The sequence below is a fragment of the Eucyclogobius newberryi genome, unplaced genomic scaffold (genome assembly GCF_026437365.1).
Source record: "Eucyclogobius newberryi isolate DKJ021-1_F unplaced genomic scaffold, fEucNew1.0.hap1 SCAF_17, whole genome shotgun sequence".
Taxonomy (NCBI): domain Eukaryota; kingdom Metazoa; phylum Chordata; class Actinopteri; order Gobiiformes; family Gobiidae; genus Eucyclogobius; species Eucyclogobius newberryi.
The window spans coordinates 33937050-33959871 of NW_027315801.1; the positions used below are offsets into that span (position 1 = coordinate 33937050).

The following is a 22822-nucleotide window of genomic DNA, read 5'->3' on the forward strand; positions in this document are numbered from 1 at the left end:
GTGTGTGTGTGTAGATTGTGTGTAAGTTTGGTGTGTGTGTGTAGATTGTGTGTAAGTTTGGTGTGTGTGTGTGTAGATTGTGTGTAAGTTTGGTGTGTGTGTGTGTGTAGATTGTGTGTAAGTTTGGTGTGTGTGTGTGTAGATTGTGTGTAAGTTTGGTGTGTGTGTGTGTAGATTGTGTGTAAGTTTGGTGTGTGTGTGTGTAGATTGTGTGTAAGTTTGGTGTGTGTGTGTGTAGATTGTGTGTAAGTTTGGTGTGTGTGTGTGTGTAGATTGTGTGTAAGTTTGGTGTGTGTGTGTAGATTGTGTGTAAGTTTGGTGTGTGTGTGTAGATTGTGTGTAAGTTTGGTGTGTGTGTGTGTAGATTGTATGTAAGTTTGGTGTGTGTGTGTGTAGATTGTATGCAAGTTTGGTGTGTGTGTGTAGATTGTGTGTAAGTTTGGTGTGTGTGTGTGTGTAGATTGTATGTAAGTTTGGTGTGTGTGTGTGTGTGTGTGTAGATTGTGTGTAAGTTTGGTGTGTGTGTGTAGATTGTGTGTAAGTTTGGTGTGTGTGTGTAGATTGTGTGTAAGTTTGGTGTGTGTGTGTGTGTAGATTGTGTGTAAGTTTGGTGTGTGTGTGTGTAGATTGTGTGTAAGTTTGGTGTGTGTGTAGATTGTGTGTAAGTTTGGTGTGTGTGTGTGTAGATTGTGTGTAAGTTTGGTGTGTGTGTGTGTGTAGATTGTGTGTAAGTTTGGTGTGTGTGTGTGTGTAGATTGTGTGTAAGTTTGGTGTGTGTGTGTAGATTGTGTGTAAGTTTGGTGTGTGTGTGTGTGTAGATTGTGTGTAAGTTTGGTGTGTGTATGTGTAGATTGTGTGTAAGTTTGGTGTGTGTGTGTGTGTAGATTGTGTGTAAGTTTGGTGTGTGTGTGTAGATTGTGTGTAAGTTTGGTGTGTGTGTGTGTAAATTGTGTGTAAGTTTGGTGTGTGTGTGTGTAGATTGTGTGTAAGTTTGGTGTGTGTGTGTGTAGATTGTGTGTAAGTTTGGTGTGTGTGTGTGTAGATTGTGTGTAAGTTTGGTGTGTGTGTGTAGATTGTGTGTAAGTTTGGTGTGTGTGTGTGTAGATTGTGTGTAAGTTTGGTGTGTGTGTGTAGATTGTGTGTAAGTTTGGTGTGTGTGTGTGTGTAGATTGTGTGTAAGTTTGGTGTGTGTGTGTAGATTGTGTGTAAGTTTGGTGTGTGTGTGTAGATTGTGTGTAAGTTTGGTGTGTGTGTGTGTGTAGATTGTGTGTAAGTTTGGTGTGTGTGTGTAGATTGTGTGTAAGTTTGGTGTGTGTGTGTGTAGATTGTGTGTAAGTTTGGTGTGTATGTGTAGATTTTGTGTAAGTTTGGTGTGTGTGTGTAGATTGTATGTAAGTTTGGTGTGTGTGTGTAGATTGTGTGTAAGTTTGGTGTGTGTGTGTGTAGATTGTGTGTAAGTTTGGTGTGTGTGTGTGTAGATTGTGTGTAAGTTTGGTGTGTGTGTGTAGATTGTGTGTAAGTTTGGTGTGTGTGTGTGTAGATTGTGTGTAAGTTTGGTGTGTGTGTGTGTAGATTGTATGTAAGTTTGGTGTGTGTGTGTGTAGATTGTGTGTAAGTTTGGTGTGTGTGTGTAGATTGTGTGTAAGTTTGGTGTGTGTGTGTGTAGATTGTGTGTAAGTTTGGTGTGTGTGTGTGTAGATTGTGTGTAAGTTTGGTGTGTGTGTAGATTGTGTGTAAGTTTGGTGTGTGTGTGTGTAATTGTGTGTAAGTTTGGTGTGTGTGTGTGTGTGTGTGTAGATTGTGTGTAAGTTTGGTGTGTGTGTGTGTAGATTGTATGTAAGTTTGGTGTGTGTGTGTGTAGATTGTGTGTAAGTTTGGTGTGTGTGTGTAGATTGTGTGTAAGTTTGGTGTGTGTGTGTAGATTGTGTGTAAGTTTGGTGTGTGTGTAGATTGTGTGTAAGTTTGGTGTGTGTGTGTAGATTGTGTGTAAGTTTGGTGTGTATGTGTAGATTGTGTGTAAGTTTGGTGTGTGTGTGTAGATTGTATGTAAGTTTGGTGTGTGTGTGTGTAGATTGTGTGTAAGTTTGGTGTGTGTGTGTGTAGATTGTGTGTAAGTTTGGTGTGTGTGTGTAGATTGTGTGTAAGTTTGGTGGTGTGTGTGTGTGTGTGTAGATTGTGTGTAAGTTTGGTGTGTGTGTGTGTAGATTGTGTGTAAGTTTGGTGTGTGTGTGTAGATTGTGTGTAAGTTTGGTGTGTGTGTGTGTAGATTGTGTGTAAGTTTGGTGTGTGTGTGTGTAGATTGTGTGTAAGTTTGGTGTGTGTGTGTAGATTGTGTGTAAGTTTGGTGTGTGTGTGTGTAGATTGTGTGTAAGTTTGGTGTGTGTGTGTGTAGATTGTGTGTAAGTTTGGTGTGTGTGTGTGTAGATTGTGTGTAAGTTTGGTGTGTGTGTAGATTGTGTGTAAGTTTGGTGTGTGTGTGTGTAGATTGTGTGTAAGTTTGGTGTGTGTGTGTGTAGATTGTGTGTAAGTTTGGTGTGTGTGTAGATTGTATGTAAGTTTGGTGTGTGTGTAGATTGTGTGTAAGTTTGGTGTGTGTGTGTAGATTGTGTGTAAGTTTGGTGTGTGTGTGTAGATTGTGTGTAAGTTTGGTGTGTGTGTAGATTGTATGTAAGTTTGGTGTGTGTGTGTAGATTGTGTGTAAGTTTGGTGTGTGTGTGTGTAGATTGTGTGTAAGTTTGGTGTGTGTGTGTAGATTGTGTGTAAGTTTGGTGTGTGTGTGTAGATTGTGTGTAAGTTTGGTGTGTGTGTGTAGAGTGTGTGTACGTTTGTTGTGTGTGTGTAGAGTGTGTGTACGTTTGTTGCGTGTTTGTGCGACTTTAAAGAGTGAGAAAACGGCCTTTGAAGTTACAAAAGTTACAAAAGTCTATGATTGATTAAATTAGAAAATGGAACATATTTTGGTGCAGATTGGATCATGTTGTTTCGAGGTGTTTTATTGTTTTTATAATTATATGTTGACAAAGCAAAAGTGACATAAACATAAAGTGAAGCTGAAATGAGTGTTTCTTCTTCTCGTAGCATAATAGACGAGTCAAGAATCATCAAACTTATATATCATGTTTTTAATAACTGTAATATGTAAAGTATCCTGCCATTGGCTGTTGAATGATGGATGAGTTTGATGTTTCTGCAGGTCCTGGTACAGCCTGTGCGCTTCATAAAGAGATCACAAAGAAACCTCTTTTAAACCATTTAAAAACACTGTTTCTATGTAAGTCCTCCAAAAATAACATCTGAAAAAAAGGAAAAGCAAGAAATGCCAATTAAATATGTGGTTTTAAACGAGGCAGAGATAATTGCCGCTTTGCATCAGTGACTGGTTCACTCATCCCATTTCAACTTTTCTTTTCTTTTTTTTGGATAAAATATTACTTTAGAGCTTTAAAACTTGTGCAGTAAAATAGGAAGGGTAACCATAGCTACTTTAAAGTGGTTAAATATATATTCCTCACACACCTACTATAGTGACAGATGAAGTAAGAATAGGCCTTATATACAGTACTTTTCCTCAGGCTGAACAATCAAAGAATAAAGATGAAAACCAACAATTCTGTGTAAATGACGTGACGACAGCCCTGATAGACTGTTGTATAAATGTATTTTATCTTCTTCTTCCACAGTTCCTGACCAGGTGCCCATCCTGACCACTTCAAACGCTCAAAAAGACTCCATTTTACTGGTCTGGGGTCCACCCTCTGAGACGAAGGGCGTCCTCACGGGGTACCACCTTCACTATCACCGCAGTGAGTCACTATCCGCTCTACACTGTTCCTTCAATTCATATTTATATTATGAGAGTGTTTTTGTTGCTTCCAATAAAGTAGAAGCAGAAATAGTAAGAGAACAGTTTTGTGAATAGTTGTTATAAGCTCCACGCTAACCCAAACAATTTTCCTCCCATTGTGACTTAGTCTGTGATATTGGTTTATATTTAGTGTCTGTATAGTATCACTATAGTAACCTACGCGATTGAAGTTACTGTTTTTCCTCACTTGACGCTGACACACGGCTCTTTACTCTTTCCACACACTCTTCCTCTCTCTCTGTTCCTCTCTTCACTTCATTCTTCTTACGTGTTCTCTCAGGAAACACTAGGTGGCACTGTTTGATTCTGACCACAGCGCTCTCCTCCTTCCCTGCAGCAGCCCAATTTGTGCTCTTGCTCTGGGACTGCGTTTTGACAGTTCCTTCTGTGTATCTTATCTTTCCCTCCCCTCTCGGACTGCAGCTTTTTGTGCTAAAAGGGAACATCCCACTCAATAGCCTCTTTTTTCCTTCCCGTTATTTGACATTTATCACTCACAAGCGCTTTTTCTGCACAAACAGGCTTCCTTTATGTAAGCGGGCGGTCCAGGTGAAGGAGTGCGGGAGGGTCTTTCATTTGGTTTGATCTATTTTCAATGGCTGTGCTCTTGTCGAATGACATTTGTAAAATCTTTTGTGTGAAATGGTGAACCAGAGACAGCCCTTGGACGCCTCTGCCTCTGCCCCGGTCCACGGAGTCTGATCAGATTGTCAATGCATTATGTCCCTGTCTTTCTTTTTCTCATTCACGAATATGTAAGGAAAAACAGCACAGAAGCCCACACACTTTAGGTGTCAAAATCTTATTGCTTTTTTATGATACTCTAAAACGGCCTCAACTCAGGATCTCTGACTCTCTCTATTTCCTTTTTGACTCAATAAGACTGAACTGCATGTGTCCACAGAGAGCATAACCTTCAGATGTAATGTGTGTCATGTCAGGACAAGAGCGGGCCTATTGTTACAGATGATGAAGTACAAACAGTAATTCATTCATCAGCTTCTCTCTTTGGATAACTAGACTGTTATGTATACCATATATATATATATATATATTACACGACAGAGCTCAACCAATCAACTATGTGGTAACCAGTCAACATAACATGATTCATTTGATTTAGTTTCTTTTGACATTTTTTGAATTATTTTGTATTCTTATGTTCAGAACAAAACTGATTCACCTCATCAAGCTTTCCCATCAACACATTCTTAAGATGTATCTCATTTAAACACTCAAAAATAGGAAAATAGGATTGGGATTTTACCCTCTGATGAGCTCCATGAAGAATGTGCTCAGGAAATAAACTATTTCGATCCCTATATCATTTTTCACAACATGCATAAACATGTATTAGCATTTGTTAGCATCTGTTAGCCACTGTGACACATGTGACATCGGTCAACATTGCGCCGCTTACACACTTCGCACTCAGCGTTGGTAAAAACATATATACATGTCTGGTAGCACGTTGTGTGTCCTTGACTTGTGCTGCTGGCTCCAACACTAGATCAGGACGAGGACACGACTGAGAAGGACTCACCATGTTCTGAAGGACAAACGTAAACAGCAAAGACGTGATTGACTCGAACTCGATATGGCACAGGGACGAGTGCGCCTCCCACTCTGTAATGTCCTCCTGCCTCACTGGTGCACCACTTACAGCTCCTCATCACAGGTTTGGGGAGATTTGTGGATGAGGTGAACCGCGGCGACTCGGTGCCAAATGCGTCACATCCAGAGTGTGTTGCTACTGTTGGTGCTGCGTCTGGTTATCAGCCATAATTCCCCTGGAGCGCACGGACAAGATGCTCCAATTCTCATGTCCATGCGCGCTCTTGGGTGACACTGACGCGGGCGCGGATTGTGAACCAGAGGGATTGTGGCTGATTACGAGACGCAGTCTGTTTCCAGACGCTCTGGCACCACGTCTAAGATGCCCACAAGTTGAGAGTGTGTCAATAAAAACAGGCAAATAAAAAGCGAGTGGTATTTCTCCTGCAGCTGGCAAACACAGCGAAATGTGTTCAAAATGAGAAAATAAAGTTGTTAAAACAAGAAATAAAGTTCTTGTGAAAATGTTCTTGTTTTAACGTAATACTGTCATACTAATACTGATAAAAGCCTGAAAATGTTTTTGACGTCACGCTGACCGTTTCTGTCATGGGGAATACTTAGCTCCTGTACAATGTACTGTACAACGTACTGTACAATATACTGCATAATGTACTGTACAATGTACTGTACAATGTACTTTACAATGTACTGTACAATATACTGTACAATGTACTGTACATTATACTGTACAATGTACTGTACAATGTAATATACTGTACAATGTACTGTACAATGTAATATACTGTACAATGTACTGTACATTATACTGTACAATGTACTGTACAATGTAATGTACTGTACAATGTACTGTACAATGTACTTTACAATGTACTGTACAATGTAATATACTGTACAATGTACTGTACATTATACTGTACAATGTACTGTACAATGTAATGTACTGTACAATGTACTGTACAATGTACTTTACAATGTACTGTACAATGTAATATACTGTACAATGTACTGTACATTATACTGTACAATGTACTGTACAATGTAATGTACTGTACAATGTACTGTACAATGTACTTTACAATGTACTGTACAATATACTGTACAATGTACTGTACATTATACTGTACAATGTACTGTACAATGTAATATACTGTACAATGTACTGTACAATGTAATATACTGTACAATGTACTGTACATTATACTGTACAATGTACTGTACAATGTAATGTACTGTACAATGTACTGTACAATGTACTGTACAATGTACTTTACAATGTACTGTACAATGTAATATACTGTACAATGTACTGTACATTATACTGTACAATGTACTGTACAATGTAATGTACTGTACAATGTACTGTACAATATACTGTACAATGTACTGTACATTATACTGTACAATGTACTGTACAATGTAATATACTGTACAATGTACTGTACAATGTAATATACTGTACAATGTACTGTACATTATACTGTACAATGTACTGTACAATGTAATGTACTGTACAATGTACTGTACATTATACTGTACAATGTAAATAATATGATATCTTGAGGCTGCAGCTCATTTAAGGATTAGGTCATTACAGCATCTCCCCAATGGAACATATTGAAATAGCTGAGGTGAGGCTCATAACATTCTCAGCGCAGTTGCACCTGCATTTTAATGCCTGCCCAGTGTGGTATCAACCAGGGAGGTTCCTGGAGAAATACACCGCTCTCTCAGTCTGCACACACGCTGTACTTTGATGTATAATGCATGCTGGGTATTCCTGCATGCATCTGCAACTCTTCTCATTTCTCTGGCTCTCCCATGTTTAATTTCTCTTTTGCTCCAGTTGCCATTTCCTCAGAATGCAAGCTTTAGGTAAACAGAGTATTAAGAATCTAATGGAGAAAAGTTAAACAATTAGGTGGATTATCTTTTCATTTTTAATTTAATTCAGTTTGATTTTGGAGTCATCCGATGACTGGGCTTGTTTCTCTTCTAGTCTGACCCGTGACTTGTCCTGGGGGGCCACATTCTTACCACATTACAAATACAAATGATTCATTTTCTACCTCTACCAAGCCAAATACTGGAAAGCCATTCTAAATTATAATTTAAGAAAAGCTATTAAAAGGAAAATACATATGCAGTGAGTCTCTTTGTACTGTAAATGTTTGAATAATCCACTGAGTAAGTAGGCATTTCACTGATATTGTAATGTGCTGATGCGGTGCTTGTTTTCCTTTCTTCTTCTTCTCCTCCTCCTCCTCCTCCTCCTCCTCCTCCTCCTCCTCCTCATCCATTGCTCCATGTTTACCCTCTCGAGTCGAGCTCTCTGTCTGCTCCTTTAATCTGGCCTCGGCTCTGTTCATAATGTATTCCTCCTCGTCTCACCTGTCACCACTTCTATCTGCTGCGTTCTGTTTCAGCCTGAGTTAACTTGACATTTCTTCATCAATCCCCTCCTTTTCCTATTGACCCTCATTATATCAATGTCTTATTATCATACTGTATATACACCGCGCATGTGAGGACGCCTTTGGCTTGTATATAAAAGGATAGAAGTCTGTACTCAAGGAAAAGTACGATTCATTCATAATAAAACATCTAGTACAACTATAGTGATGACTATACTATATATATATATAGTATAGTCATATATATGGCTAGACTATAGCTGCTACTGAGAATAACACTTTTTAATACATGTATAGCTCGTTTGGTATTTGTACTCAGAAGTTGTAAGAAAACATGCTCTGTGTTGTTTTCATGTAAATGAGTATATTTTATACAGTATAGTCATTCATATAGTCTATAGTATAGTATATATTGTAAAAGCATCATTTTGTGACAAAACTAGACCAATGCGCACCAACTGCATCTTATAGAAAAGTATTTGATCAGAGCCATACGCAGCACAAGGACTGACTGAGCTGTGTGTGCGGGAAAAGGAACGCAGGTGAATATTAATGCTAATGCAAAGGGTTTGTGGGAGCTGGGAACTGGACAGACTTAAATACATACTTTCTCCTTTCGCGCTTTGAAAATCAGGTTAATTGGTTTATTTGAACACATCAGACTAGATTCCTAGGGTAAAAGTATAATAGTGTAATAGTATTATTTTCCACCTCTGCCTGGGTCACACACCTTTTTCAGCGTGTCCTCTCTGGCCACCTGCACTGACATGACATCTCTCTCACCGCTCGCTCTCTCTCCATAGTTAATGAGAGTTCACTGGAGGTGCTGGACTCCCAGGAGAAGAACATCAGTGCGCCTGAGACGACCCAGTGGGAGCTCCAGGGCCTAAAGGAGGGCAGCCTGTACCAGTTCCAGCTCCGCGCCTGCACCCGGGCGGGCTGTGGGCCTCCGCGGGCAGAGGAGAGTCACACTACAACTCCAGAAGGTGAGGCACAAACCACAGCGCTGAGAGGAGGGAGAGGAGCGCCAGTGTCTTCACAAAGAAACAAAGACGTAAAGAAACACTGTCGTAATACACAATAAAACTGCTAAAAGTCTCCTAAACGGCTGAATCACTCAAAAGTTACAACGATTTGGCTCATTTTGATCTCGGTAAACGAAGAGAACAAGGATAAGTAATATAATAATAGGCAAATATACAATTACAATGCAGAACAAAATAAGACATTGTAATTATATGTATTTAGTTTTGTGCCCGTCGGCTTTATTGGCAGGAAAGTAGTGTGAAATGGGGGATGAGAGAGAAGGGAGGACATGCAGCAAATATTCGGAGTCAGGAATCAAACCCACGACACTCTGTTCCCTGCAGAGGAGAATGAGGCAAAATCTTGCTGCTAAAATATGCCGTAAAGTTGATTGATTCGTGCAAAATGGCCAATGCAAAGATTCCCTGAGCGGCTAGAAAATAACTCTTTTCGTGTAGAATTTAATTTCGCTCAAGGTCGCCAGCCCTGTGTTCACTCATACAACCAGAAGAAGGCGCTCAGACTTCTTCAGGGCTTCTGAATAGACCCTCGTTCAACAGAATGTTCAAATATCAGAATGGAGGCGAAAGTGAAGTCCACAACAACATTCCAGTAACACCATGTAATGTTTCTTTATAACAATACTGAAGCCAACATTTGGAATTTCCAGGGTAGACATGTCAAGGATGGTAGAGAATATTGTTTTATTGCCTCAAATTTGTATTTAAGCTTGAATAAGTGTAATTAGTGAGTGAGAACCTGACTCTATTATCACTATTGTGTCTTGCATATACATATTCATGGTCTTATAAAACATCATCAACACAATCCATTAGGCCAGTATCCAAACATACATAAACATACATTCTATTACATATATTCATCAAAAAACAAATGTGCTCAGTTAAACAAACAAGTCTGCTGCTTCTTCAAATAAATGAAGCTTTACACATTACAATCAAACAACAGTCTCATCTCGCTGTCATCATCGCACCAGAACATATCAGGCTTTTGTTTCAATAAATCATCAAAAGAGGGATTTCTAAATGAATCATAAAAGGAACGGTAGAACACCTCTTCTCACAAACAACAGTGGAAGAATGTCTGTGCACATCTGGGCAATCACGAATCTTGCTTCTTTAATTTATCTTTGATCTGAAAGTATGTCTGCAATTTCGGGTTCAGCCAAAATCCCATTCAGCCTCTGCTCTTCAGAATTGGACACACGTTTTGTTCTTATTCTTTAACAAAACAAGTCAAACCGTTGACAGGAAATATAAAGTGAAGTTGTGCTTCTGCAAAAAACAGCTCGGAGCTCTGCAGCCCGGGGTGACGTGGCCTAATACATATATATTTACAAGGAAAACTATTTTGTGCAAGTAAATTCTAAGTATCATAATCTGCAACCAAAAGAAACAATAGTGATGGTAAATGCCAGGCTCTGACATCACTTTTATTTGACAAAACCTCATTGATTTGTCATATTTTGTGATATTCAACACTTCAGTCTCCATTCTGTTCACACATTATACGTCGCACCAGGAACAATATCAATAAACGGTCCAGTTTTTGTCTTTTAAAATCGTAAATAGACTTCGTAAACAAGAGCAGTTAACATTTATTTAACCCAACACAAATCATAAAGCGTCTCTGAACAGTCACGGCAGCGGCAGAAGCGGAGGACTGATCTGAACCGCCCCCCGGACCCTGCGAGTGTCACTGTCCTTTTCCCTCGCTCTGATATGACATTGATTGACAGCAGCGTACTCTGAGCCTGGATCATCTGACAGGCGGAGATGCCACAGATCAACACACCAAACATGTCGCTGAGGTTGTAGTGTTTTTTTTTATAGCTTGTCAAATCTTAAATTCCCTTTTTCCAGGCAGTCAGATTGCATTACGACATTCAACCTTCCCGGGTTGAATGTCGTACTTGAACTGAACTCCGGGAGTAAAGTGGCTCTAATTTAAGATTGTAAAACAGGGAAATGGCCAATTTGGTTGTCAACAGAAGCAGAAATTGCGGTTAAGACGACAATACAGATCATTTATGTATTTTTATGTTTGGTTTAGCTTCAAGAATGAGTTTGAGACATGGACAAAATGTTGTTTTTTTAATACATTCTAGAGATATTGATCATTTTTTTCATTGCACGTACATAAATATTGGCTGTAGTTTTCAGTTCTGCTTTATAGTTCATAGGTCTTGGCTAATATGTGGTCGGTGGACCTACAATGTCTTTGTTTATGTGGTTCATTGGTTTGACCATTGCCCTGACGTTATTATTGTCGTTTTGAAGCTCATTATTGTTCCGTAAAAAATGAAATAATTATAAGAAATATGAAATTGACATTTTAACAATATTTGAACCAAATTACACACCAGCTTAATCTGCTCAAACGTATTACTACAGTGCTGTTCCTAGGCAACCAAATTGAAACGAGTAACGTCTTTTATTTCAGAGTCTGGACATTGTCATTATCAGTAATTATGTTTCTTTATAAACAAATTATAGACGTCCAATTTAGTCGCGGCGCTTGTCCCTCACCTTCAGTGGCGAGTGCAGTTGTTAAACCGCCGTCATGTCCTGTCACTTTGCTTTTTAATGGCCGCGAGTACGTTCTGAGTAAAAGATAAAGGATGTGGTGCAAAGGTAATGAACACAGGAGCACAATTAGATATAGAAATGATATTATACTGTTATTATGGCGCTGCGTAATGGCCTGTAGTAACGATGGCTAAGACAATATAGAATGAAAGAAAATGGACTTGTAAACGGTGCTTTCAGGACACAAAGGGCTAGTTTAGAGACGTTCTTAAAGATGACAAAAATCTGTAGTTATTGGACAATATACTATTTAAGAATGAGTGGGACATAATGGAAATAAACCTTCTCTGATTCTAATTCTGATACAACCATGATAATAATAGTAGTACAACCAAAATGAGCTTGTTTTTTACTTTACTTTACTTTGTTACAATCATTTTATGGCAATTAGTACCTTTTTTTTAAAATAGTCCTTCTCTACTTTACTTACTAAACATTGACAGAGAACGCTCAGTGTTATTAATTGCATTTTATTCACAATCCCACTGTTTCTAGCCGAATATTGTGAACTATGAAAACTGGTAAAGATTCTGTACTATAATTTTCTTAAACTCTTCTTAATGTGCGTCTTCAAGCAAAACATATTCGGTTTAAATCATTTATATTTTTGTTAGAAATGTTATCCTCACAGCTTGATTTTTCATTGTTATTATTTTTCCCGCAATTATGTCAATCATTATCTTCCCCAACAGTCGTTCTGAAATGTTAACTAACTCAAAATGGAAAAACATGACAATATGTCTGCTTTGTCTCTGAATATTCACTCCTCTACAGGGTTTTAGCGTCTCTGGGGAGTCGCACGTGGACATCCGGCCTGAGAGCCACTGGATGCATTGTTGGTGGAGGAATGGTGGAGGAATAGTGGCTGGCTGGATAGATAAAACGCTGTGTGTTTGGAAGCCTGTGGTCCTGCGGGTATGGCACTCACTATGCAGAGGCAGAGTGGAGATTTAAGGATGCCAATAGCGGCGTGCCAGGGCACAGCGGGTTTACCGACATTAATGGGCTGTGATTGAGTGACAGTTCGGGCAACGGAAGTGAAAAGGCTCCCGAAAAAGGTGGCATCATACTCAATGATTTGAGAGAGCCACAGCAGTAAACCGGGGGGCTGTTGGTTGGAATAATTTACTTTTAAATGCTGATGTCAATATTAGTTTAATTTTGGTGAATGACTTTGGTGACACTTAAACATAGTGAACGTCAGTGTGGATTGGCACATTGAAGGCTTAAGGAAACTACAAGGATTCAAGCAGAACTGTTTTGTGGCGCTTCCACGCTCTTTTCCAGCCTTTAGAAAGGAGGAACTGGACTGTGATTGTGGTTGGCTCTAATAAATATGGGCGATGGAGGGCTGTAATATAACTTACAGTCACTATTTCTGAACTAATTGTCTCGATAATGTATTGCATAAATCACATTCTCAGGGATCAGTTGTACTCCCCAGATAGTGAGCCCCCACAGCCCCCACAGCCCCCACAGGCCCCACAGGCCCTGGTTTTCCCTGCTCCGCCCCTGCTCCAGCGCTCACATGCAGCTTTCAGCCGTACGGATCAAGACTCGACGAGGTGTGAACGGATGCTTTCTGTTGGGTTTGTAAAAACATGTTTTAGATGGTTCGGTCTGAACTGGTGCAATGTTTGGCTCCACAGCCAGATGCATCGCACGTCTTGTTCCATTAGCTCTTTTTGTCAATTTTCTTTAACCAACACTTTGCTCCTCAAAAATGCTCTTTGCCCCTGATCTGTCTGTGTCTGCTTAAACTGTGGCTACCACACTGCACACATCAAACACCCTGAGAGAGAGAGTGGTGGCACAGATTCCAGTCCCGATTATTTTTAGAAATGATAAAGAAAGAACTGAAAGCAAAGTTGGCGTGCTATATGTTCTATTCAACACTATATCTGCAGCTGCAAACAGGCTTCATTGTGTCATTGGATCAAAGCTGCAGGGTCAAAGTGGTGCTGCTTAGAGCTCTTGATGCTCTGTGTGTGTGTTTCTCATGTTATAGGGAAATGGGGATGATTTTAACTTTCATTGTAAATAGGAGCCTATTTCAATTTCTAAGCATTTCTGGTTAGAGATTGAATGTTCTCCCTGTTGTGGAGGTGGCCTTCCTCTTGAGTATTTCTATATCCATAAGATGCTCCAGAACATTGTCTTGCTCAATATCTGTCGCTCACTGCCATCGTTTTGCAAAAGGCAAAACACAAAGGCAACTCTTTAGAAACAACATGGAGGTTGACAAGACAGATTCAGAAAATGGTTGAATTGTGTTTTGTTTCTCCTTCTCCCATTGAGAGGTGCTCTGTTTTGTAGATGGAATCACAGAGTGACAGGGCCTTGGTGGATTTTGCCCTTGCAGATCACATAAGCAATTCAAATGAATGCCTGGGCAAAGTTCGACTGTGAAACTTTCCCCGTTTCATTATTTTCTCCCTCCTCTCAACTTGAATCTTTTCTGTTTCATGACAAAAACTGAGATGATATGACATATAACAATCCAACCACAAAACGTGATGCTGCAGTTTTAAGACCACAGGGACAAAGTATCTATTTAAATGTATGTAACCAATTTCCACCCTTAGGCACTTAAAATATTGACACAAATTAAACATTTCTGACACATGCACAGCTTTATAACTGCTATTTTCAAGCAAAGAAGTGAAACTGGGGGTGGACCCAAAACACAGTCCACCCCAGTGCTGCCCACGGCTCTTACTTCCGGGTTAATGATCAATAAAGTACCTTATTATCAGATGTAGACAGCACACAGGAGTTTAATTGCCCTGCTGCTTTCACAATATATTTGATTCATTATGTAAAACACTGCACACAAAAATTGAAAGGTGAAAAACAAAAAAAAAACATCACCAAAAGAACTTCACAATGTATATTCCTACTGTTCTTTGTGATTTGGAACCTTTATTACAGCTTGCTACCACTCACCAATTCTTACCGAGCTTATTGAAATGAAACAGATTGTTTTGGGAGCACATCTGCAACTTTATGACACCGGTGATGAAAATCCATGCTATTTGTGAGCGTGTCCTTTATTTGGGCGCGAGTGTGTGTGTGTGTGTGTGTGTGTGCGTGTGTTTGTGTCACTCTTGAAACTGGCTTTCCATATATCTGTAATCTTCAGCTTTATTTTATTTTTCTTCTTATTCCTCTGAAGATTTGTCCCCGACTCCAGCTGAGGACCCTGTTCTGAGCAGTATGTATGCCGCCTGGAGCTCCCACACACAGAAGTAGTGCTAAAGATAGTCCACACTTTCGATGTGTTGGCCGCCACAACGAGAACACAAATCTGTGGCTTTTTGTGGCTTTTATGTGGAAAAAACAGAATTAACTAAGCAATTAGCAAAAGAGCCTTTTCACCTCTACTAATAAATCTGTGGCATTTCTGCAAATTCCCGAGATTATCAGATATAATTTATGCATACCATGTGCCCGCTCTTCTTTCGGGCAGAGGTTTTCAGCATCTTTTGAAAACACTACTGCTTTTGGCCCTTGTAAACACAAGAATCACAATGTTGTCTTCCAATATTTAAAACCATTTATCACAGCTCATACAAGTCAGACTTTGGTGTTACATTTGAAAATATTGGTTCTGTAAGCATTTAAATACATCTTCAAAACAATCCAAATATCACAGACTAATAGTGTATCAGTCTTTGTTTTTGTTTTATCTGTTACATGATTTTGTAATTTGTAGAAATGTCAAGTTTCCTTGTGATTCATAGGATAGTCTCTGCTTCTGCCAGTATGAATCCCTCTTTTCTGCTTACACGCTCACTATTCTTTCCCCCATTGCATCCTATAGAGATCCTTCCTTGAGTATATTATTTGATGTAGAAACTTACCAGTGATCGCAGCAAAAATCTCACCTCAGAGACTTGTCTTTTTCATTTCAGGCCACAACTGTTCTCCCTCTCTCTCCAGCTCTGCCCCCGCCAGCGCCCCTCCTCTGCCGTTAGGTACACCTCTAACTCCCTGCCTCGTGCGCAGACGTCGTGTACAGACGATGCGCACACACTTCCGTACAACAGTGACATCTGAGGAGATCAGGGTATAAGTTGAAGGGCGGGAGTTGTGAGGAAATGTCATTTTTGTTCAAGACGGGGCTCAAAAAGTGACGAGTACATGCCATCCCCGCCTCCCATATCTGTATCTCCCCCTTTATGAGGCAGAAATCCAGCTTCAGTCAATTAAGTGTGCAGCCCGGGCTCGGCTTTTCAACTGTCGCTCTGAAGGGTTTCCGCCCGCCCGTCTCCTCGCCAAGCGGCGGGTGGATCCTATTTGCCTCTGCTAATCCTCTTTGCCTGACTCTCTGTCTCCTCTCTGTGTTTTCCTTTCCTCCTCCCGACTCCTCTCTCTTTATCAGTTCCAGTCCTGTTCAACATAAGCTCCTATGTGAGTGATACCTATGCCAAAATCAGCTGGACTGCCACACAGGAGCAGCACAACTTGGAGCTTTATGTGGCTTATATGAACATCCGTAAGCTTTTTCCCCCACGTCTTTAGTAGGAATTGTTATATAAACCTTGAATATTTGTCGTAGTAGTAGTAGTAGTAGTAGTAGTAGTAGTAGTCAATTAACTGATTAACACTGTGGACTTTGGATTCATCCATATGTGTCTGTGCCAAGAAAGTGTGAAACATAATTGTACTGTATTGTTTCTGTCTTCCACGTCCCAAGAGGCTGTTATAATGTCTTTGCTTCACTAGAATAAACTAGTTCATGTCACTGATTGATGCAAATGCACACGTCATATGCCAATGATAAACAAGAGAGAAAGACACAGTTTGTATCCATTCATGTGTTCTTTCTCTCCTATATTACATAAACAATAAAGGTTACTGAATAATCCCCTTCAATTTGTGCTTTGACATGCATAACGATACACATTAATTATCTTATCTGTAAATAATGTTAAAAAATACATATATTTTTAGATGGCTGTCAAGATTTTTTCTTTCGTAGAGATAAATATCTGAGTCGAAATGTCTTATTTTTCTAAAAACAGTGTCCAGATGACTACAACTGAATTTTTTGTCTACAGTTGATGAATATTATTGTATAGTTTATAATATAATCATATAATCAAATTAGAAGCAAACATAAGTCATTTGATACAATCCTATGCTTCAAAAAGTAAGCCTCTGTGTAAAGTGGAAGAAATCTGGCTATTTATGTCACAAAACAATATTTCTTCATCCAATTCACGAAATACTTTACTCAAACGTTATCTCGTGGCCTCCTCCAATGGAACACTTTCTTCCACCAGACTTCACGTGGAGGATCTCTCTGTCTTCAGCTTGTTAGTTGCACATGTCGTTGTCAAGGAAATCACAAAGTGTCCACACTGTGTCCGGCTGTGTAGGTGATGGTATGTGGCAGATTTCAGAAGCTGTAAATTCCTCTCAGAGTTTCCACTTACTGGACGGCCTTGAACCTGGGACGGTGTACACTGTGCGCCTCATGTCCAAGAGGCGCTTTGATAACGCTAGCATTTGCGAGGACGTTTTCCAGACCCAAGACAAAGGTGAGATTGAACAAACTTGTCAATACTGTGAATAAAGTACAGCAATGTAAAAACGGCACTACATTTGAACTACAGTGGGTTTTCTGTCCTATATATTTTACTCCCGGCATCCGAGTCATACTAGGTTATCTTTTCACTGCTGGGCAATAGCAAAAGGGAAATAAAACGTTTGCAAAGCAGAATATTCTGTTTGGTTTTCAGCCTGGACTCATACTCAGTGCTCCGTGTTCTTTCATTCAAATATCTGTAAACTTATGGTAAATCTTGTGTCTGTTTGTCCTCAGGAGTGACCAGTTTGCAGAGGGACACGTCGGCGCAGGGCTGGCTGATCGGGACCTTGTGCGCTGTGGCTCTGTTAACCCTGGTGGCGCTCATTGCCTGCTTTGTGCGGAGAAACAAAGGGGGAAAGTACTCAGGTACGCCGCAGCGAGCGCCGCCGCAGGATACGCTGTCCATGGAACAAGGTCAGTTAGACGTGGGCCCGGGAGGGACACAATTGTGTTTCAGGATGTCAACCAAAAACATCATTCAAATATCATCAAGGCTGGTTATACATTCAGATGCTGCACACTATATGTATCATGCATTATCAGGAGTTGTGGCTTTATTCCAATGGTTACATGTCGAAAGGTGGCAAATCCTACATTTCATAATTAACTTAAAACATTAACATTCATCTGTATGCATTTGTACATCCACCATCATGTTTGCTTGTCTTTTATGACCTCACTATTATGAGAAACACAAAACACGAGCCGTCCTTTTGAATTTAAAACTGTAACGCGAGACCACTGGGCAGGCTTTCTCCAAGGCACAAAAACCCAAATATCTAGTTATAGATGTGAAAAACAAAAACACCATTATTTTAAAAAGCCTTTCCCACACGGGGCCGACAAACAAAGCCTCCACTGATTTAATTAGGCAGTGTTTTTGATATTGGTTGACCTCCTGAAAGATCCAAACTGCGCTCTGGGCCTGCCGCCTGACCCCCGCACCCCTCCATCTGGACCTGCCGGACACCTGTGCATGCAGACCCACTAAATCTCAACACCATTAACCCTGAGTGACCTGTCCAGTCACAGCCCACAGCGGTGTAAAAGCCCTTTGTTTTGCCTCTCCCTGCTTGAGGGTGTAATTTGCATGGTCCCTTTAGTTCTGCCTGGTTCACCTGATTAGACGGGCTGTCGACTTCACCTGTGAGAACGAGCCACATTCTCTCTCAACTCAACGACGCTTACTAGACCTACAAAGTGTCTCTTATCTCCACTTTCTGTCTCCCTCGTACGCCTGCAGTAGCTTTTGACACGAGCCACTGAATATTTTATCAGTGCCTTTTGAGTTTTCCCCATTTGCCAACCCTTAAAAAGCTTTTGTCTTTTACTGGTATTTTTAAAGTATGTGTACGGAAACAAGTGGTTTGTTACACTGTGTACAAATACACGGTGGATGGGCATCTATTTACTTTTTTATTTACACACACACAGAGAGACACACACTCACACACACACACACACAGAGACACACACACACACACATACACACACACACACAGAGACACACACTCGCCTACACACATGCACGCACGCACGCACGCACACACACACACACACACACACACACACACACACACACACACGCACACGCACACGCACACACACACACACACACACACGCACACACTCACACTCACACACGCACACACACACACAGAGACACACACTCGCCTACACACATGCACGCACGCACACACACACACACACACACACACACACACACACACACGCACACACACACACACTCACACTCACACACGCACGCACACACACACACACACACACACACACACTTGTTCTACACATTGTTACATGTATAAGTATATACAAGCCGCTCAGTGGATGTAAATGTGTAATTACATACACACAGAAGTGTCCCTGAACTTGCTGAAATAGCTCTTGTTCCCTGCAGTGAAAGAAAAGGAGGACCTCCACCCTGACGTGGAGTCACAAGGAATGAATGATGACACCTTCTGTGAATACAGGTGAGCGCTGCGGCACCAGAGCTCTGAGCAAATGACACTTTTGCTCTCCTTGAAATGCAATGGGTTGTAGCTGTATTTATATAACCATATGTTCAATATTTCCTTCCCTGGAAACTCATTTATAATGTGTCACTGTATTTGGCCCTGTCACACTTGTCACACTCTCTTTTTTTTAAATTCTCCATCCCAAAAGCGAAGCGCGCATGCATGAGCCGTACCAGGATCATGGAAGTCCATGTCCTCCACACTTAAAGGGCTAGGTAATCCCACGGTGTAGATAGTGCTGTAGTGTCTTCATATTGTGCTTCTACTTTGTTTCTAGACAGTGAGTGTCTGTGCGCAGCCGGATGTGAGTCCTTCATTCACACTTATCCATTGACTGAATGCATGTGTGGTGTGTTTGTGTGTCCTGCACTTGTCCACATCGTCCCCTTTAGTTCCTGTGGATGTAATGAATTGCACCCTCATTTTATTGTACATGATGAGTGTGGGTGAAAATCCCTGCATGCTGCTTTTCTGTGTAATTGCATCATGAGAGACGTATAAGCTGTGAATTATGGTCATTGTACTGTAGCTGTTGGATGGACGCCAAGAGTCGCTCAAAAACACTTCAAATATGGACAGATACATTCCTCTGGTCTAAGGAAATATTCCTTTATGAAATGTAACCGTTATATTAGTGTTGACAATCACTTACTGGTTTTGCCAGAACAGTTAATACATCATGTTATTTATATAGTTTATTGACTTATTCCTGCACGTATCAGGATGGACGTGTTGCTGTGATCAAAAATGCACTTGATTTAGGAAAATTTAGAACAATCGTCAGAAAAACGACTGTGGCTTGTGAGTCTATCCAAATGTATGATAATTAAAGAGCAGATGAAGTCATCAACTTTTACTACAATTACAAAACAGTAAGTCCCAAAGGGAAGAAGACACTGGGTATAATAATTCATTGCAGTATTTGCATTTTACTGATGTAGATTTTACCTCAGAAATACACTTTGTTTGTTCTAAAACAGAAAACATTACATCTTTACTTTGCTTAAAGAGCCGTCAACTCTGGGTTAATTAACTCTTACATAAGTCTCCTGTGAATCCGTCGTCTGTGAAAAAGTCCATAATAAGGAGCGGCTTGAGCGTGGATGATAAAAGGGCAGTCATTTCACAGTCTAAAAGCCATAAACTTAGGGCTTTGCTAACGGCTGCAGAAAATGTGCTTTTAAGCTGGGCGCGGACAGCTGTTGTACTGTATAATAGCTGTTGGATTGGTATTGTTTGCGCTGTTTTCTCTGTCGCGGTGACAGTTTAGGCAAATGGAGTGAATCCTATTTTGCTTGACAGAGCCGGACGACAATGGGCCGTTTGTTTGTGCTCTGGCAACAGAAATCACCTAAAATAGCCTCTTCTCTCGACTTTGATTCGACTCGTCATCATGTTATCCCCCACATGATTACTCACAATTGTGCGCCTGCTGCCAATTCCAGCCCCTATGTTTTGTGCCAAGACAGTAATTCATTTGAATGGGGAAAATACATTGTCTGCCATTTCGCGAGGCCATTTACCAAAAACTAAAGTAATAATAAATACACCCATAATTTGCATTTATATGTCTGGGGCTTGTTGGATGTATTTCACGATAGTGCAAAGACAGACGGACAGGCTCTGGCTCTCACACACACACAAGTTCTATCTGAGTGTAATCAAAAGTTACAGTAACAATATGTCATGGGAATAACTAAGGCTCCAGGCCGGGCTAATGTGCTGACTCTGAGTCATTAATATGCTCTAAATATTGTATTACAAATGGTTTTCATAACAGCTTACAGTATTTTTTGGTGGATTTAGGTCTCGCAGACTTGCAGCCTGCAGCTCAATGTTGTCTAGTTGGCACAAATATATTAGTGAAAACGTTTCTGCTAAACTCAAGAGAAGTATAAGAACGTAAAAGAATGTAAAGCTGCATAACCTTTTATTTGAGGTTTGGATTGTTCTTGTTCTCGTTCTAAAAGCAATAAAAGCCTTGCACTTGATTTAGGGAGCGTATTAAGAATTTGTCTTTTTTTTTATTCATAAAATCTTGCTCTGACAGGACTTTGTGCATTGTTTATATAGTAAATGCCATCAGTGTATTGAAATATTATCAGTTTAAGTTTTTATAATCTTATAGTCTTTATTTGAAACGATTTACAATTGTGTAGTCTGTGACCTAAAACAAATAGAATTAGAATATAATTCAAGATACATTTCTTACTATTGTAGTGTGTATTAAATGCATCACATCAATAGCATCAATAGCATCAATAGCATCAATAGCATCAATAGCAGGTACAGGAGGGTTTGAAATAGGGGTGAAAGAAGATCAACAGGTTATTCTGAAGGAGCTTTCTAAGAGCAGGTGAAGAGCTCAAATGTACCAAATACTGTTTCAGTGAATGATTGCATTAAAGGGAGAGCCAGACCACTTCCAGAAGGCCTGATCTTGCCAGAAGCTAATCATTTGGGCCTGGCTAGTAGTTAGATGGAAGACCGCTCCACCCACCTTGCCTCCAGTGTCCTCCAGTGTCCTCCAGTGTCCTCCAGTGTCCTCCAGTGTCCTCCAGTGTCCTCCAGTGTCCTCCAGTGTCCTCCAGTGTCCTCCAGTGTCCTCCAGTGTCCATGTACGCTGGTGTGTGAAGAAGAGTGTGTTTGTGAGAGGGAATGTGCACAAATAATTGAAATTAACCTATGGCTACAATCCATGGTGTTTACAGCATGTATATCATTTATGCTCATTAATATTCACTGTCCTCACCAAATAAACAAACTTAATTATAATAGGAGAGTAAGAGACCCTGGTAGGACTTACAGCTTAGACTTTTGGAACAGAACTGTCACTGCTCGTTCTGAACGCTGAAACACCATGCAAAAGCAGTGCATCTGGTTTTAAAGTTATAATGTTCTCACTTCTGCTTTTAATGAATGAAGAGTTTCTTAAACCTTCTTCCTAACTTATTTCACTTGCTTTGACTCCTCTACGGGCACTGTAAACATGCCGCTGAACAACCCCTAAAGACGTGGAGAGATATTGAGTGTGAAACGATAGTGAAACGTTTGATTTAACATTGATCACTCTAAGATCACTACTATGACCACTTGAAATAGCTACACCTTAATTTGCCTTAACAAAGCATGAACAGATACTTCATTCATAATTAACATATAGTTTTATAAGAATAATTCAGGCTTAGTAACTACTGAATTAGGGTTAGGTTTAGGAATTCATAGTAGTTAAGTAAATACAACAGGATTTCAGATGTTTGCACGTGTGATGAATCAATGGCTGTTGTCTAAACAAGTTTGCACACATTTATGATGAAGTTGAATGAAAATGATGTGTTTTATACAGTATTTGGAGCCCTGATTGAGAGGAGGTACAAGAGATACATGTATAGTGTGTGTGAAGTGTGAGAGTGGATGATTTTAAAATGTTGTTGAGTGACTCTGATGTGAGCAATCTAGTAACTTGGATTGGTCTATTTATCCACATACTTAAAATGATGTTTTCAAATGCATTATTTTGGTAAGGCTCATTCTTCTGCAAGATGGAATAAGTTGCACATGGTCTCTGTCCAATAAGGAATACACTACTAAAGCATCTCCATACTCCCGTCCCACAGGAGCAGCAGTATAGACATGTTCTATGGTGCAGATGTCTGGCAGCAGCACCTGTTTAAAATGCTTGTCAGGGCGCCCTCTCCGACCAC

The 22822-nt window shown here is 40.2% G+C and overlaps 1 protein-coding gene across 1 annotated transcript in view; it reads left to right on the forward strand.

The window, feature by feature from the left end:
- Positions 1–22822, forward strand: part of LOC140363551 (neural cell adhesion molecule L1-like protein) — a 49870-nt gene that overhangs the window by 17527 nt on the left and 9521 nt on the right. Inside the window, exons 21-28 of the mRNA XM_072450182.1 lie at positions 3681–3803; positions 8658–8840; positions 14665–14703; positions 15404–15466; positions 15874–15987; positions 16874–17035; positions 17320–17451; positions 19001–19073. Of these exons, the coding sequence (XP_072306283.1) occupies positions 3681–3803; positions 8658–8840; positions 14665–14703; positions 15404–15466; positions 15874–15987; positions 16874–17035; positions 17320–17451; positions 19001–19073 (889 nt within the window). The remainder of the gene's footprint in view (positions 1–3680; positions 3804–8657; positions 8841–14664; positions 14704–15403; positions 15467–15873; positions 15988–16873; positions 17036–17319; positions 17452–19000; positions 19074–22822) is intronic.